The sequence below is a fragment of the Cavia porcellus genome, unplaced genomic scaffold (genome assembly GCF_034190915.1).
Source record: "Cavia porcellus strain 051 isolate PalLab524CR breed Dunkin Hartley unplaced genomic scaffold, mCavPor4.1 scaffold_18, whole genome shotgun sequence".
NCBI lineage: Eukaryota > Metazoa > Chordata > Mammalia > Rodentia > Caviidae > Cavia > Cavia porcellus.
The window spans coordinates 39,345,070-39,359,315 of record NW_026947501.1 but is presented as its reverse complement, the minus strand read 5'-3'; the positions used below and the strand labels follow the sequence as shown (position 1 = coordinate 39,359,315).

The window sequence follows — 14,246 nt, the reverse complement described above, 5'->3', positions numbered from 1 at the left end:
TAATCCCTGAGCACGGCTGAAAGCAGTGTTTGAGCCAACTAATTTATTCTAGCATGCATGCTGCCAAATGAGAAGCGGACTTGACCCTGTTTTTTAGGAAATGGATCTTTTCCTTTTTTCCCTCCGTCCTTCCTTCTCTCCCCGTCTTCACTTCCTCTCTATCTCTTTTCTTTGTTTCTTTCCTTCCTTCACAAATGTCTGTTAATCTAGAAGAAAGATCTTAGTTTTTCTGATTTTTTTTTTTTCCGTTTTCATTATGATTGTGAAAGTTATGCTTAAAAAGCTAGTCTGGTGGTTTTCCTTGAAGTATTTTGTAAGTTGACTAAATTAAGGAAAGGATATTAAAAATTTATTTTCTGCTGTGTGTTTTTGTTCTTGAATTAAGTCACTCACAGTCTTTGAAGATAATAAACACCAAATCATTTTAGTTTTTTTTTTTTTCCTATTTCCTTTTAAACATGTCATTTGGGTGAATTCTGACTAATCACCAAGTCTCCTAAAAGATCTTACAACCTCTCCTGTTTCATCATCTGACTAGTTGTTAACCGCGTTGCCCTGAAGTCTTTGAGGTATGAGTGGCGGTTTTTTCAGCCCTCGGGAGGCTGAGGGAGGAAGATCACTGCAAGTTCAAGGCCAGCCTGAACTGCACAGCGAGGCCCTGTCTCTAAAAACAAACAAAACATAACAAAATAGTGACTCCTTACTGTTGGCAGTAGTGTTCCAGGGAAATAAAAACAGCATTGCCACCAGGCAGCAATATTGGTGCATCTTGTTTTACGTTACTAATACTTCTGACATCTAGTAGTATAGTTACTTTAACTTACTGTTTTACGTCCCATACATGTATCATTTTTGAAGAATTAAGTATTTTTAAATGCCAGGCATGGTGGGACACACCTGTATCTCAGCAATTGGCAGACTGAGGCAAGAGTTTGAGGCCAGCCTGGGCTGCAGAGGAAATTCAAGGCCATCTTAAGCTACACAGTGAGACCCGGTCTCAATCAGTCAATATAAAAAATTGACTAACATCTCTAGTGTTACTGAAAGCCTTTACAATCTTTAAGAACTTGTATGTTCTAATCAAATAATTTGGGAGGGATGGATGGATGGATTTTACTACTAAGGATTGAACTCAGGCCCTCATGCATACTAAGCAAGCACACTGGTGCTAAACTAGATTTCTAGATTTTAAAAAATGTTTATTTTGAGACAGGGTCAAACTAAGTACCCCAAATGGGCCTCCAACTTGCAATCCTCTATCAGCCTCCTAAGTACCAAAATTAGAGGCATGCGCTACGATGCCCAACAAGAAATTACATATAAATAAAAAATTGGTAGCAGCTTTATATATTTAATTCTACATTGGCTGGATCTGTATTTGGTTTTGAGGTTTTTTTTTTTCTTGGTACTGGAGATCGAACTCACAACTGTGCACTTGCAAGGCAGGCACTTATGCCGCTGAGCTAAATCCCTAGACCCCAGGTTTTGTTTTTAAATGATGTGGTGAACCCAACCCTAAGAAAGAAATGACTGACCTGGCATAGTTGAGCTTTCAGTCTGCCCTCCCTTCACAGTTACCTTTGGGGCACATCTTTGAATTCGGGAGGTTTTTATTGTTTTTGAAATTTTGTGTTAATGAAACACAATTCTTTTCGGATGTTTCCTTATAGGGCATAAGACTTTTATGAATTATAGTGGTTAGATATTTCTGCATTAAGAGTTTCTAACTCAGGGGTGGGATTACAGCTCAGCAGCAGAGCACCTGCCTGGCAAGCACCAAGTTGTGAGTTTGATCCTCTGTACCAAAAGGAACCACAACAAAAAAGTTTTTAACTCTTTAAAAATCTGAATATATACATATGTGCTTCAGCACACACATTACATTAAACGTTTAAAGTAAGCAGCCCCGAATCTTTACATCTATACAAACTGTTTGATTAGCACTTTACTGTTTGTGAAGTGATATCAGATCAGTCCTGATTTGTTAGCATAGCCTTGTGAAGTAAATACTAATCTCTGTTTTTCAGAGAAGACAATTAGGCTCCAAAAAGTTCAGAGATTTATCAGAAGCAGTAAAGCCAAGACTTAGCCCTGGATCATCCTGCTTATTCCTTTCCCCTTCCCCACCGTTGCATAGTTTTCAAATGCCTCGATACAGTGTATTTTCATTTCCTCTAATGCAGTTCGGCCTGTGCCTTATCAAAGTTGACTGGCGAAAACATCATGTGTGCAGCACACCTGCTGTGCTGCTCTGCACATTGTGAGCACCGAACTGCCTGCTCCACAACCCCAGCGTGCTGTTCTTAACATACAGCGAATTCATCATTGTGTTGGGAGAGAGGGGGTGGGCATACAGGGTTCTGTGCTGGGTGTAACAGTGCCCAGAGCAAGCACAAGGTCCTGAGTTTGATCTGTACAAAAAACAAAACAACAACCAAAAAAACAGTGCCCAGGATGGATGTGATCCCTGCCCTCAGGAAACTTATGATTTTAGTGTATAAGCTGCTGAAGGGCGCACTCGGGAAACAGTGCTGTGGGCCAGCAAGGAAGTAAATAGAGTGTAAAAATACAACTGAGTGTGATAACTGCCCCAGGGGAGGATGGAGCTGTGGAACAGTGGTGGCCAGATCACTGCATGCTTTGCCTGGTGGTCAGAAAAGGCTCCCTGTCAGATCAGCTGATAAGGAGCTGCTGAGGAACCAGATGGGTAGAGAATGGGGGAAGGCGGGGAGCATGGTGGGTGAGAATCTTCACAGCAGCAGCGCAGGGAACTGTGAGAAGTTGAGGAGCCAACAAGGGGGAGCAGCAGGGATGAGCCCGCTGAGGGGCCAGCCCAGGTGGTGCAGCGACTGCTATGCCCCATATGGTAGGCTTTGCAGTGTAACCTAAAGATGAGCCGGGGGACACCTTTGAAGGAACTGAAGTGGAAGAAATCACTGACTGTAGTGAATGGGCTGGACCAAGTGCAGAAATGGGCTGGAGTAGGTCAGAGGCTGGAAAGGCCTAAGCCCAGGGAGGTGGTCGTTTAGATTGGGGTGGTAGCAATGGGCTCAGGAGGAGTTTAAGGAGGAAGGTCTTTGTGACATTAAAAGATCAAGAGGATTTAATAGTAAATTAGGAACAAGTACAGAGAAGACACACTGTTCATTTAGGTTTGCTGAGTTTGGAGCAACCACACCATTTCTGAGCAAGAGCTTAGGGACTGTCTTGGTTACTTTCCCCTCATTGCTGGGACAAAATACCTGATACCCAAAATTAAGGAAGAGAAGGTTTATTAGGCTCAGAGTTTGTGGAGATTTCAGACCATAATCACCTGGCTCCAAGGTAGGATGGCATGGCACAGGGCAACAGTCGGAGGTGGCCGGAGATAGCAAAAGCTGCAGGAGCAAGAAAAGGGGGAGAACAAGCCCCTTTTCTTCCTCATATTGTAAGCAGGCTGCCCACCCTGGGGTGTGCATAGCATCCACACAGTCTCTCTGCCCTTCTCTTGTAGATGAGAATGTTTATAAAGTGAGGACCCTGGCTCCCTGCTGAGTGGCTTAACCCTCTAAACCTCTCAAGTTGACACAGTGTATCCACCATTGCAGGGTCCCTTTGATGGTCTGGGCCCTGTGCTTGGAGGAGAGGTCTGAGCTGCACAGGGAAGGTTAGTATCAGGGAAACGGACGTCTGTCACCTGGACAGCCCAATGACCAAACTTTTAAAATCTTAACATTTTAAAATTGAGTAATTATAACTGTTTATTATATATTTTGGATCTTACTATCCATTTTTTATACTAGAGAGAAAATAACAATATTTGCAAATGTGAGTGATTTATTTCACTTATGAGGATAGTCTCAAGTTGCCTCCATTTACCCATAAAAGCCTCAAGATCATCCTTTTTTTTATAGCTGAGTAAGTTTTTATTAGTTCATCAAACAGAATAGTTTGTACTGTCATTGTTTGTCCACTTTTTATGCTTTGATTTTGTAACTTGAACAACTACTTCTAAGATAACAATGTAATTTTTTATCAACTAGTGATTTCTTACTGTGTATCTGAAATTCTGTATTGTTTCTACACTTTTCTGTTTTACTTGTTTTCTATAAATAAAATTGAGTAATTAATTACAGCAGTGGCGGGGAGTTGAAGGGTGCATGAGCTTTCGTGGGACTTTAGGAATTTTTCTGCTTTATTCAGGCTTCTTCTTTACTACTTGTCAGTACATTTAAGACCTGTGTAATAATGACATTTGTCATAGGGAATTTGTACCTGTAGATGATATCTCTTGCTTCTACTACTATTTGATGTGAATATAACCATTTAAAAATACAAATACACAATTAAAGATAACCTGATTATAAGCTTATCACATCCCTAAAATGACCCCTAACTCATTGGAGCCTCAGTGAAGGTCTCCTGGCAGGAGAGGCTGTCAGGAAGTATTTCCATTTGATTGTAGTGGAGTTGGGGGAACTGGGAGAGAAGTAGGAAAAGTCAGGAAGCCTATTAAATGCCCAAAGAAGTAAAAACATGAATCAGTAATTTGCGGACCAAAAAGGTGGGCCATTTAAAATAGTTGTGGACCTTGATTATGTGAACCAAGTGAAAAACTGTGAGAAATTTTGTGAAACAGTCAAGTGTTAATTTTTCTCTCGCTTATTTTCTATTTTTTATTTATCTTTTATCGGTACCGGGTTCGAACTCTCGACCGCGTACTTGCAAGGCAGGCGCTCATGCCGCTAAGCTAAATCCCCAGCCCCTCAAGTGTTAATTTTTACCAAAGGCTCCACTGTGAGTGAGTGGTGGAGTCCGAGACCCAGAGAGCAGGGCTGGGGGACCTGCAGTCGGCACCAGGGACAAGCTTTGATTTCATTACCAGGGTGCCTGTTGCACACCCCAGTTTGCAAAACAGCCAGCATGGCTGGGAAAGGAATGTCCAAGGTGAAGGTTAACGTAACAAAAAGTCAAAGGGTTAGCACTCTAAATGGGTGTTGTTTGCATGTTTTGCACCTTCCCAGCCTTAGTAAATTTATCTTTGGGATCATGCTATAAGCGTCAGTTACTGCAGTGTGCTGCAGTGGTCTTCGGGTAGGAGCAGATACGGCCCCTGTAGTACATGTTCTCGGGCAATCTGTGGTGTTTTCTGCCCTCCTTTGCAGTCTTTGGTATGCTTCCTCTTGGCGAGTCTGCACCTTGCCACAGTCTTCCTGCTCCTTTGTGCTTTGCAGTGCTTACCTCTTCTCAGCTGGTCTCTGGAACTTGGTTCAGTAACTCTGGGGCTGTGTGTTCCATCTTCCTTCCCTTTTCCTGGTTAAGGAAAGTTTCAGAAGCCATTTTCAGTTTCCAGTCTTACCACACATGGGTTTCTTCTAGATAGTTTTGGGGATTTAAGAATGGTCAATGCATTGTGTGTACAAATCTGGCTTCCCAGCAACATGGGAAAAGTTCTTCATAGAAGAATTCTAGCTAGTAAGTACAGAATAGTGGAATTAGAAATCACTATTTTATTTCACTTAATTGTGAATTGTCAGTCAATACTAAGATGGTAAAAAGTGAATGGAACACTTGTTTATTTGTTTGTTTTCTTTTGTTTGTTTGTTTAAACTTTAGTACCGGAGATTGAACTCATGACCTCTCACTTGCCAGGCAGGCAGTCATGCCACTGAGCTAAATCCCTGGCCCCTCATTTTGCTTTTTAAATCAGGCTGGCCTTGAGCTCACTATGGAGCCCAGGCTGGCCTTGAACTTGCAGTGATTCTCCTGTCTCAGCCTCTTAAGTGCCAGGATTACAAATGTGCATCACCACATCTAGTTTGGAACAGCTTTTAAATGAAGGAATCAGGGTGACTTCCATGAACCCACTGATTGATAGTAACATTAAAAGTGGGACAGCCAAGGGTTGTGTGCCTTATACTATGAAATAACAAAGGGGTCACTAAACTTTTTGTAAAGGCTTTGATAGTGAACTTCTTAGGCTTTAAGGCCTACGAGGTCTCTTTTGCAACTAATAAACTCTGCAGTTTAGGTAGTTATAGATAATATGCAAATGGATGCTTATGCGGCTGTGTTTCACTAACTCTTTACTTACTAAACAGTGAGCAACTGGAGGATTTGGCAACAGACCCGTGTAATAGGAAATATACAGCACTAGCTAGGAGGTATTCATACCCCCCCAAAAAAACTCACATCAGATCAAAGCTCCTGGTCTTAATCAACTTTTCAGAAAATACAGAGAATAAAGGAACAAGTTAAATGACAGCCACATCCTGAGTGGGGTATTCTGTAGGACAGTCTTGTTTCTCAAGTACATCGGTGTATGAAACTTGGGGGGACAGGGGAGGGACCTTCCTAGGGGATAAAACATAGACTTGATTGTATAGTTAATCTCTGAGATTAATTCATTGTACAGTTAGTTAATCTCTGAGACAGGGACATTTGAATATTAAATGCTTTTGCTCTAGTAATAAATAAGTGTATTATAGTAGGTGAGTAGAGATAGGTGTAAGAATTGGCAAAATGTTGATAATTGTTGAAGCCAGATGATAGAAACATGGAGGTTATTGTATTGGTCTCTTTTGCATTGTCCTTCTCTGGCATGATTCCTGGTGAGTTAAATGTACTCCCTCCTGTAAGTGTGTGTGTGTGTGTGTATGGGAGGGGGGATCTGGTGTCTTAGAAAAGATAAAGAAGAGTTAAGTGAGAAAACAATGTGTACAGCTGGAGGGATTTTTGTTTTTATTGCTGATGGTATTCATTTTAGTAGTAGTACTCCCTTTGTTTTTCAACTGAAGTTCCTCCATCATTTTCACATTCCAATTTCACACACCAGTCAGTCCCTCATTACACGGCCCCTAGTATTCATTTTGCCACTTAGATTTGTTCAGAGCAAAAATCGAATTACTAAACTGCTTGGTGATTGCACAGATAAAGACTAGATCTTTGGTATTAAGTTTGCCAGCCAGAGTGACAAACCTTTTATTTTAAAATTATGTACAGGAAAAAACAAATAGAGGAAATATACACAAAATAACTAGAACTTAGGCTTTTTAAAATGACCACAGGGAAAAGCAGGTCCCATAATTAGTTTGAGATGCAGTGCAGCGGATCAGAACAAATAGCTGCTTCCATGGACAAATCAGTGGGATGTGAAAAGGCAAATCAGTGGGATGTGAAAAGGCATCACGGTAACCTACATTTTTTTCTACCGAGAGATTTGCAGCTGACTGTCTGGATGACTCATTCCTTTGCTTAAGGGTGAGGTAATGTTATTGTGAGGGGTGATGTCATCTCTACCTGAACTGCATGCATATATATTGCTTCTCAAGCTTTCAAGGAAAAACACCATCTGCTTTCACATATGCAGCCTGAAAGATTTTTCAAAGATCGGTGCAAAGGTCAGCAGCATGACTCATAAGCAGCCAATTAGTGAAGAGCAGCTGTTGAAAAGTGAACTTTGAAAATTGTAGTCCAGAAATATGACGTGATGATTCAATAATTGAATCACAGTTCTTCTTTGTTGCTTTATATTTTGCACTATTAACACAATTTTCTCAGTATGGTCAATCATATCAAACCTTCTTACTTGTTTAAATTGTTGTGTTTTTTTTTTTGTCCCATGGTACTGGGGATTGAATCCAGGGGTTGAGCTACTGAGCCAACTGCCTCTCACCCCTGTATTATTTTTACTTTTATTTGAGGCAGGGTCGCACGAAGCTGCCCAGACAGAAATTGAGCTTTTCTGTCTCTGATCAGATCCTCCTACCTAATCTTCCATTAGCACTGAGCTTATAAGCGTGTACCACCATGCCCAGCCCAAACTATATTTTTTTAATTTAAGGCTTTTTGTGTGTTTATTACTTTTGGAAGTGCATAGATCATTCTCAAAGCAAAAATGAATCTTAGTCCACATTAGTTCAGCAGTTGCTTTTCACACACAGGAGTTATTTAACGTTCCTTAAGGAATTACAGCTGCTTGAGGAGACGAGTGGCTTCTACTGGAAGGAGAGACAAGTCAAAATAAGTGCTGTTTGCTACCGAGCCACTAACTTTCTGTTAGTGAGACACACTTGCTTTCCTTTATATTTAACTTAGTATTACTGTTGAGATGGCCAGATAAGTGAAATACCTATTTTTTTAAGCTTTAGCATGATTTAAAGCTACTGTCGTAAATACAGAAGGTAGAGATCTATAAAACTCAATTGTTTAAAAACTAATACAGGAACTCAAAATGAGAGATCCTGTTAACTAAATACTATGTATTACTGTTGTTGAATATGTATACTATGACCCAAATTTGTTTTAATGTCAACTTCAGTTTGCACATTCTACAAGAGATAAGTTTTAATTTTTTAAATAAGCCTGTTATCTATAATCAAAAATACAAGAAAGCTAGGAATAACATAACAGTGCTACAACTCTAGGTAATACTATGTGCAATGCCTACCAGTGTCTGTTTGAGAATTTATAAAAGATCAAAAGTTTTTCCTTAAAAAATAAGAAATTTCGGGGGGGGGGTACATACCTGTAATCCCAGTAACAGGGCAGGCTGAGGCAGGAGGATTACAAATTTGAGCCCAGCCTGGGCGGCTTAGTCAAACATTCTCAAAATAAAAAATAAATGACTGGGGATGTAGCTCAGTGTGAAGGTCCTGGGTTCAATCTCCAGTACTGAGAGAGAAAGAGAGAGAGAGAGCTTAAGTGCCCAGAATTATGTTCTACATTCAACTATAGAGCTTTCGAAAGCTTGAGTAACTTTCTTTTCTTTGTAACCTCGAACTTGAAAATAAATTCGATCTCTAAGAAGTTGCACAGATTAAACTGATACCCAAAAAACAGAAGGCTCTTGTGTACCTGCTCGACCTACCTCCGCCTGGCCGTTTGCTTCCTCATGTAATGCAGTCCTGTGCTGCCTTGCTCATCCCCCCGCCCCAGCCTCCTACCCACTTGATTCTGTGAGACATTTAACAGTAAGTTAAGTACACGTCCTGACCTTTCCTCCTGAGCACCTGCCCGTGTGTCCTAAGAGAGGCGTCTCTCAGAGAGCCGTGGAGCGGTTACCAGCTCCCTCAGTTTAGAGCACACGATGCGTCCTACTTTTGAGCTTTGCAGTTGCCCAACTTTGGTCTTCACAGCCAGCACCCAGCGGCGTCTGATCCAGCAGGTTGCATGTATTTAACACGCCAGCCTTTTTTTAACACTGACATTTGAAGCATACGGTCTCTCTGCCCTTTTATTTAAAAAACAAAACAAAACAAAATCCACCATCTTGTGCTCATTGGACATTTCTTTGGGATAGATTCGGGTGTGGTACAGTCTTGGCTGAAAGACCACCAACGTGGCATTGTGACCTCTATGGGGCATCACACCCACTGCTCATTGATTGATTGATAGTGTGAATGTTGATCTGTCCAGGTATTGTCTGAGTTCTCCACTACAGGATTGCTGTCCTGTTTTTAATTTCTTCTATCTAATAAGCTGTGCACCGGGAGATATTTAGGACCATGCCAAGATCCTATTCTCCAAAATTTCATCTCAGATCTGACTGTGGCTGCCCCATCCTTTTTGAGCTTGTGCTGCTGCTGCTTCTGCTTCTCCTTCTTCTTCTTTCCTCTTTCTTTAGCAGTAAGTTAAATACACATCCTTTTTTCTTTCTTCTTTCCTCTTCCTCCTCTTCCTTCTCTTTCTCCTTCTTTTAATAATAAAATGCTCATCTTGTAACTACCTCTACCCTGAAATTATTTCTCTGAGATGCTGTGCTTCCTTTTGGTGAGGAATTAAAATCTAGGCCTTAGGTTTGAATGTGTTACCTTAGCAGCCACTGCATACAGAAGTATAAACATGACTGGATCTGAGAAATAACTCCTTAGGTGTACAGTGGGCAGGTGTTCGAGAACGTGAGATTGTCTCAGCTTAGTTACCTAAAACAAGAGTATTACTGAATAAGATACTGTTAGAAAATTTAAACTGTCAGACTTTTCTTAGATTTCAAAGCAAAAGCCTAGGTGAAGCCACAGTGTCCCAGGAGAAGAAAATGATGTACACAGTGGCGTAGCTGTTACCTAAGTGGTGTGTTTAAGTACCTTGCCTCATGTCTGCCCATGTGGGGACAAGGAACAGAAGGTGCTTTGAGGTCCTATTTAGAGACCTTTGAATGTCCTTTAAAGGGTTTTGAGTCTTAGGATTTGGGGTCTTTAGTAAGAAGAGAGCCATTGAAGATTTTTGAATAGTTATCGTAACTAGCTTAACTCTGTGTGTGATTAATCTAGAAGATACTTAGAGTTTAGCTTGAGGAAGTTTCCACTTAAGAACTATCAGAGGCTGTTCTAGTAACTTAGGCCAGAGATAGTGTGGTGTGAAGAAGAATATGAAAGAAAGAAATGACTTAGAACAGTGATCTTCAGCCTGTGTTGTGGAACGCCAGGGCTTGGGACACATGTAGAGCATGTGAATCGAGGACTGAGTTAGAACTGTGAGTCTCTGTCTAGGGATTTTTAGGGCTTTAAAGAAAGCATTCTGCTGCTTAACAACACAAGTATGTAAGGAAATTTGATTTTGAAAAAGTAAAGGTCATCATTTGTTTGGAGGTCGTTTTTACTATTTTTTACCTTTATCCCTTTCAATATTCCATTTTCCCAACGTTTTGAGCCTGGGTGATCCAAACAGTGTTTGTGTCACTGAGTAAAATGGATCAAACATTTTTATTTTAAATGGCAAAGGTCAGTACCACAAAGACATGCACTGGAACTCAGGAAACAAGACGTTCTTGACCAGAAATTTAGGCATCAAAGCCTTGCTTTGACTCCCATGGCCTGGGACGAAGCCTGCTGCTTCAGGTACAGCGCAGCCCTCCCCACCGCATCACCTCCACACCGTCTGCTGATCTCCTGCCCCCTGCCCACTTCCTGCCTCCTGCCCACTTCCCTGTCACCTTCCCACAGAAGCCTTTGCAAGGCTTCCTCCCCGGTCAGCAGATTAACTCTGCTGCTGAGGTCTTTACCAGAGGATCCACCCTGAGCTCTTTCTTGACAGCTCCCCCCTCCCCACCCTGCCCGTGCCTGTTCCTGTCCCTCTGTCTTGCTTTGGTTTTTCTCTAACACACTTGTCACCTACCATACTCTATCTCATTTGCTATCTTGTCTCCTGACATTAGAGTTTAAGCGTCATGAGAAGAGTAGTTGTTCATCTGTTCTGCCAGCTCTTTTCTCCCAGCACCCCGACTAAACAGTACCAGGCACATGGGGGACCTTCCAGAAGCACTGTTTAGAGAAGGGAGGGCAACTAAGAGCCCATTTGGCCACTCAGCCTAGTACCAGGCGCCTGGCCCAGAGCAGATTTGAGAACATATAGAAGTGGGGATGAGCCAGGCATCGTGGCGCACGCCTGTAATTCCAGCACTCGGGAGGCTGAGGCAGGAGGATCTTTGTGAGTTCAAGACCAGCCTGGGCTACAAAGTGAGCTCAAGGCTCACCTGAACTGCATAGTGAGACCCTGTCTCAAAGAGACAAAAGAAAAAAACAAAGTGGGTTACTATGTGAGTCAACATCTCCAAACCTATGTTGCTGGGATCAAAGTCTGTGACAGTCATTGACGTGTCTAAAACAGGTCCCCCAAGTACTACATGTATAGCCCGTTTACTAGAAAATCATATTGCATGTAAACATATTAATGGCTCGAAGACCTCCTGTAGGAACCTTTTCTTGACCTCCCTAGATTCCAAATTCTCTTTTGGTAACTCACTATCATTATGAGATCTTATTGCAGCATTTAAGGAAAACCAAACGAGTGTCTGTTATGTGTGGGGCCCAGGCCATTGGGAAGTTGTAAATTACCTTTGGTCGCTGGACTGTGCTGCTGCCCGTGGCGCTCAGAAGGAGGCTGGAGTAGTTTGGCCTCAAGCCTCAGCTCTTGGCTCTGATTCCTCTGCAGTAACACCGTGTAAAAGCTGCTTCTGTCTTAGGTGTTTGGGAATAAGATGATCATCCCTTCCCTGGATGGAGACCTCTTCCAGTGGGACCGGGACCGGGAGAGCATGGAAACCGTTCCTTTCACAGTCGAGTCCCTTCTTGAATCTTCTTATAAATTTGGAGATGACGTTGTTTTGGTTGGAGGAAAATCTCTCACTACGTATGGACTCAGTGCATACAGTGGAAAGGTGTGTAAAATGTATTTATCGCAGGGAAATTTGAATAATTTGCGATAGAAGATTTCTTAAGCCGTATGTTAAGTCGTTGAGTCTTATTATAATTTTTCTCCTGAGGGTAGCATTTGTTTTTATAACAGAACTGTGAGGGAAAAAAGAGGAAACTAAAATCTATGTAAGATAAGAACAGACAGTGAGCCACAAAGAGCAAGAGGAAGAGAATTAATAAAGTCTGCTCTGTGAAGTACTTTTTTCTTTTTAAGACAGGGTCTTGCTGTGTAGTTGAGGCTGGCCTTGAACTTACTGTGGAGCTCAGGCTGGCCTTAAACTCTCAGCAATCTTCCTGCCTCAGCCTCCCAAGTGCTGGGATTACGGGTGAGTGTTCCCATATCCAGCTTCAAAGAAGCTTTTAAGTATGAAAACTATTAGAAAATGTTCAAATTTTTAAAAAACAGCCTGGTGTGGTGGCTCCTGCCTGTAATCCCCGCACTCAGGAGGCTTAGGCAGGAGGATGGTTGCGAGTTTGAGACCAGCCTAGGTTATAAAGTGAGCTCAAGGCCTGCCTGAATTGCATAGCGAGACCCTGTCTCAAAAAGACAATAAGTAAATAAGTAAATAAATAAATGAATAAATACAAAAAACAAATACTTCTGTTATCTGGAATGCTGAAGCTGATGTTTTTAACTCAGCTAGAATTTTAATGATAATGTTGTAAGGATTTTATACATGGTTCTCCATTTCTTCTGATATGTTCCATGGAAAACCCCAAAATAAGACTAAAATTGCCAAACCCTTAAAATCATTTCCTAGTAAATATTTGAGGACTTTCATGGCTCTGTACAATTCACTGTATGAGTGGTGATTTAGCCGGTACTCACTACTTTGGTACTTCTTATGTATGTGTTTAGCTTCTTTTTCACCGTTAAAGATTGTTGACAGGGTGGCATCCCTGGGCTCCCGTCACCATGTCCTGCCCTGATTGTCACCTCTCTGTGCAGGTGAGGTACATCTGCTCTGCCTTGGGCTGTCGCCGGTGGGACAGCGATGACCTGGAAGAGGGAGAGGACATCCTGCTTCTGCAGCGCACGCAGAAAACCGTGCGAGCAGTCGGGCCCCGGAGTGGCAGCGAGAAGTACGTATCCAGGGACGTCACTGTCCCTGTCATCTAGAGGCACCCAGGACCAAAAGTCTCCAGACTTTCCTCTGGGCAGATTTCGTGCGCTATTCTGTTCCCCTGAAAGGACGCTGTTCTTTTAAGAGAAATGCAGACCCTAAATTAAACGTGGCTCCAGGGTTATTAAATGCTGAAGTAAATGCTGTGCTTCCAGAGATGGTAACCAGGGTGCCTGCACTTTGGTTCAGGCTGAGGCTAATGTCGTTTTTCATAGCAACCCTGATGAGAAGCTCTTTGACTGCAGGAAGCTCTTAAAATTAATGTGCTTTCCTTAGGCTTGGGCCTGATAAACTCCGTAGTCCTAGGTTGTAGGAGTTTTTATGGTTCACTTCATTATCCCAGATTGAGAATAATTATTTAACTTTCCTTAAAGCATTCAAGTCACATATGTAACCTAATCCCTGCTTCCTTCTTCAAATAATGAACCCGTTATGTAATTTCTATATTTAAATATGTGATGAAAAAATGAGATACGCTGATTCTTTACCACGTGCCAGGATTTTAAAAACTTAACATTTGGGGCTGGGGATTTAGCTCAGTAGCATAAGTGCTCGCCTGCCAAGTACAAGGTCATGAGTTTGATCTCTGGTACCCCCCCCCCAAAAAAAACAAACAGAAACTTAACATTTAAGTTTTACATTGCATGTGAAATAAGAATAATTTTCGGCCCCATCTGTATCTTTTGAAAGTGAACTAGACTTTCAGATTGGGTCAGTCTGATGCACTATAATTCAGTCATCATTTTGAAAACTGTTTTCAAACCAGTGAATAATGCATCCTTTCTCCTTTCACTGGCCCCTGCGTAGGGCTTTTTTCCCCTCTTTTTGACACAGGGTCTTGCTATGTAGTTCAGGCTGCCCTTGGGCTCACTTAGTAACCCAGGCTGGTCTCAGACTCACAGTGATCCTCCTGCCTCAGCCTTTCAAATGCTGGGATTACAAGCATGCA

The 14,246-nt window shown here is 41.9% G+C and overlaps 1 protein-coding gene across 2 annotated transcripts in view; it reads left to right on the top strand.

Annotated features, from left to right (window-relative positions):
• The window catches only part of Eif2ak3 (eukaryotic translation initiation factor 2 alpha kinase 3), a 64,924-nt gene that overhangs the window by 23,757 nt on the left and 26,921 nt on the right, over positions 1 to 14,246 (top strand). The window contains exons 3-4 of one of the 2 annotated variants that reach the window (XM_003468887.4): positions 11,942 to 12,136; positions 13,123 to 13,256. In XM_003468887.4, the coding sequence (XP_003468935.2) occupies positions 11,942 to 12,136; positions 13,123 to 13,256 (329 nt within the window). Of the gene's footprint in view, positions 1 to 11,941; positions 12,137 to 13,122; positions 13,257 to 14,246 lie in introns of those variants that run through there. The other variant, XM_063229698.1, reaches the window with a different exon arrangement.